Source organism: Rhinopithecus bieti, unplaced genomic scaffold (assembly GCF_001698545.2).
Source record: "Rhinopithecus bieti isolate Rb0 unplaced genomic scaffold, ASM169854v2 scaffold_31787, whole genome shotgun sequence".
In the NCBI taxonomy this organism is placed as follows: Eukaryota; Metazoa; Chordata; class Mammalia; order Primates; family Cercopithecidae; genus Rhinopithecus; species Rhinopithecus bieti.
Genome location: NW_016814655.1, coordinates 4,571,102 through 4,574,957, shown reverse-complemented (window position 1 = coordinate 4,574,957; position 3,856 = coordinate 4,571,102). Strand labels below are relative to the sequence as shown.

The 3,856-nt window shown below is 48.2% G+C and overlaps 1 protein-coding gene across 2 annotated transcripts in view; it reads left to right on the top strand.

Annotated features, from left to right (window-relative positions):
* The first annotated feature begins 1,165 nt into the window (after window positions 1-1,165).
* Window positions 1,166-3,856, top strand: part of AS3MT (arsenite methyltransferase) — a 29,188-nt gene continuing 26,497 nt past the window's right edge. For both annotated transcript variants that reach the window (XM_017851669.1, XM_017851668.1), the window contains exons 1-3: window positions 1,166-1,937; window positions 2,162-2,202; window positions 2,442-2,569. In XM_017851669.1, the coding sequence (XP_017707158.1) occupies window position 1,937; window positions 2,162-2,202; window positions 2,442-2,569 (170 nt within the window). In that variant the 5' untranslated portion in view covers window positions 1,166-1,936. The remainder of the gene's footprint in view (window positions 1,938-2,161; window positions 2,203-2,441; window positions 2,570-3,856) is intronic.

Here is a 3,856-nt window from a genome sequence, read left to right as displayed (position 1 = left end):
AAAAAAAAAAAAAAAAAAAAGGATTGTCAAATGATTCTTGCAAGTAATCCATAAATTAAAGATAACAAAACAAGCACAAGAGAAAAATGATAGAGCCCTTTCCTTGACCTCTCACTAATCTGCCGTTTTAAGATAAAGATATCATTTTAACTATGAGAAGGTAACTGTTTTTCTAAAGAAACTCATTTTATGAAGAGAATATTTTGAAAACTAATATTTAGGAGCGTTTTCACCATTCTATGATTGCCCGAAAACTAAGTGATACTTATAAAAACACTTAAGTTTTATACACATACTAGTTGGAAATATTCTAACCTGTAGAAATATTCCAACAAGGATTATTTCCGTGGGATTAATTTGTTAAAAATATAAAAGATACCACCTTTCTATTAATTTGTAACAGCTAATTGACATCAGGGAAGATGAAAATTTACTAGCTGGATATCAACCAGATATTTGTATTATTGGCAGTTGAGATTGAAAAATGAATAAAGGAGTCCACTTATTCCATTTAGATATCCTTTCACTTGGATCTCCCTGTTTCCTTACTGTCCTAATGAATAGAAATGATCGTTACAAGCTGGGCACGATGGCTTGCACCTGTAGTCCCAGCTACTGGGGAGGCTGAGAAGGGAGGATGGCTTAAAGCCAGAGTTGAAGGATCCAGAGATGATTGCGCAGTGATGCTAAGCCTGGGCCACAGAGTGAGACCCTGTTTCTAAAAAAATTTTTTAATTTATAAAAAGAGAGACAAATACTTATCACAACCACAAAAGGATATAAGTAAGATATATGCATATAATTGTGGAAGTAAAAATAAATAATTTAAAAATACTTTCGGGTGCTCGCTTTGGCAGCACATATATTACAGTTGGAATGATAGAGAAGATTTGCATGGCCCCTGTGCAAGGGTGACATGCAAATTCGTGAAGCATTCCGTATTGAAAAAAACAAAAAATACTTTCGGGCCTGGCACTGTGGCTCATGCCTGTAATTCAGACACTTTGGGAGGCCGAGGCAGGCGGATTGCTTGAACCCAGGAGTTGGAGACCAGTCTGGACAACATGGTGAAATCTCATCTCTACAAAAAAATACAAAAATTAACCAGGTGTGGTGGTGCACGCCTGTAATCCAAGGTACTTGGGAGGCTGAGGCAGGAGGATCGCTTGAGCCGGGAGGTTGAGCCTGGGTGACGGACCATCTCAAAAAATTTAAAAATTAAAAAAAAAAAAAATTCTGCAAGATGTATACCTAGAAAATACACGTGAATTGACCAAAAATTACTATAGGTAAAAATAAATTTAGCAAAGCTGCTTTCCTAAATACAACCCAAAATAAACTGGGAACAGCTACATACTGTAATGGTACCATCTATGTGACATTGTAGAAAAGGCAGAACTATAGGGAGGGAAAACATCTGTGGTTGCCCAGGAGCTGGGGGTGGGAAGAGGGAATTTACTACAAAGAGGCACGAAGAAACTTGCGGGCCAAAGCTCTTTCGGTCTCCGTTATGGTGATGTATATAAGTTTGTTAGAGTTCACAGAACTACACACTGAAGAGAGATGGATTTTACGGAATGTGAATTATATCTCAATAAACCTGACTTTAAAAAACAGATCGAGAAAAGATGATTCCATTCCCAAAAGGGGGGGGGGGAATATCATTATATAGGTGAGTGTTCATTTAAATCAGAGTATGAGATTTATCCGTGAAAATCACAGTGGAGCGAACAAGGGGGAGGCTGATACCGACCTCCTGGTTGGAAAGCCTGTAGAGCAACGCAGATAACTGTGGGACGGCGGGTCAGGCGGTGGGCGCCGGAGAGAGGGGCTGGAGCTGGGTGGGCGGGCGGAGCAAGCCTGCCAGCCTGGGCGGGGCCTCGGCGCTGGAGCTTTCTGCGGGAGCCCGCCGTACCGAGTCACAGGCCGAGGAGACAGTGAGTGCGCGCCCTCGGCGCCCCGCCCCAGCCCCAAGGCAGGCCCCCAGCCCCTTCCCTGGGCCCCCGCAAGGCGGGAACGCGAGCGCCTCACCCGAGCTGTGTCTCGAAACCTTGGTCCTCTCCGCACCCCTCGGCCTGCTGCCTGCCCTTTACTGGCCCCCTCCCTCTTGCCCGTCCCTCAGCACCCTTTTCCTTTCAACTAACTTTCCCCCTCCCGACAGTGGCTGCCCCCCACGACGCTGAGATCCGGAAGGACGTGCAGGTGAGAGCTGTAGGGCCTGGAATGGCCCGTGGAGCCTAGGCTAATGGAAGTCTGGCCTGGCCCGCGCCCTGTCCTCCGGGACTCCTAGAGTCGGGGTAGGGCAGGGTCTAGGCTTGGACCTTTGCTGGGAACTGAGGTCAGCCAAGTGGAGGTGGAGGTGGTGATGGAGCCCTCGCGCTGCAGTCACAGTTCTTTTTGTCCTTCCCTATTCCTCACTCCACTGTGGGACGCTGGGTCAGACCTACTACGGGCAGGTGCTGAAGAAATCAGCAGACCTGAAGACCAACGCCTGTGTCACCACAGCCAGGCCGGTCCCCAAGCACATCCGGGAAGCCTTGCAAAATGTACATGAAGAAGTAGCCCTAAGGTAGAGTGTCCCGTGCTGTCCCCAGGAAGACCCCAAACTGCAGTTTTCCCAAAAGATAATGATGCAGATCACTAGGGAGTTAACCCGTAGCCACCAACCCATCAGCTTGCCTTGTCTATTGTAAAAATCCTAAATCTCAGCACCCATCATCTTACTGCTCTAAGAACCTCCGATGAATCTGGGCGCGCCGGTGAGCCTGTAGTCCCAAGTGCTTGGGAGGCTGAGGTAGAGGATCGCGTGAGTCCAGAAGTTACAGGCTGTAGTGTGCGATCCGGGATGTGAATAGCCACTGCACTCCAGCCTGGTCAACACAGTCAGATACATCTCTAAAATAAACGCATACTTTTAAAACATTGCCCCCCCCCCCAAAAAAAAAGAAGAAGCAGCTCCAATGTGAACACTCCGTAGTCCCTGCCCATGCTCAGAGAATAGTCACACTCACTGGATCTGCCATTCAAGATATGCGCAGTTCGGCCCTCCCTAATCAACCTTGGCCCTTCTGAACCTTCCCTTCCTCACTCCATCAGCACTGCCTTTCCAGCGGGCAGTCACCAGTTTGGAAAGCCTTCCCTCTTCTTTCTCCTTCCAAACCTTGCCCATCCAGCACCACCCTGCTGTCCCACCTACTGCATGGAGCCTTCTCTAATCTTTGAGCGGCCTCTTCCCCAAACTGCCACAGCACTCTGTCACTCGGTCTGTCCGTAAATCATGGGAAGTGTTTTCTGTGTACAATGTTTTACCTCGCCTCTTAAATACACCTACGGGGCCGGAGGCTGTGGCTCACGTCTGTCATCCCAGCACTTTGGGAGGCCAAGGCAGGTAGATCACTTGAGGTCAGAAGTTCAAGACCGTTCTGGCCAACATAGTGAAAGCCCGTCTCTACCAGAAATACAAAAATTAGCTGGGTGTGGTGGCGCACGCCTGTAGTCCCAGCTACTTGGGAGGCTGAGGGAGGAGAATCACTTGAACGCAGAAGGCGGAGGTCGCAGTGAGTGGAGGTTGTGCCACTGCACTCCAGCCTGGGGAGCAGAGCAAAACTCAGTCTCCAAAATAAATAAATAAATAAATAAATAAAAAGATCCAGGGCGGGGGCGGTGTCTTACGTCTGTAATCCCAGCACTTTGGGAGTGCGAGGCGGGCAGATCACGGGGTCAGGAGATCGAGACCATTGTGGCTAACACGGCGAAACTCCGTCTCTACTAAAAATACAAAAAATTGGGGACGGGCGCGGTGGCTCAAGCCTGTAATCCTAGCACTTTGGGAGGCCGAGACGGGCGGATCACGAGG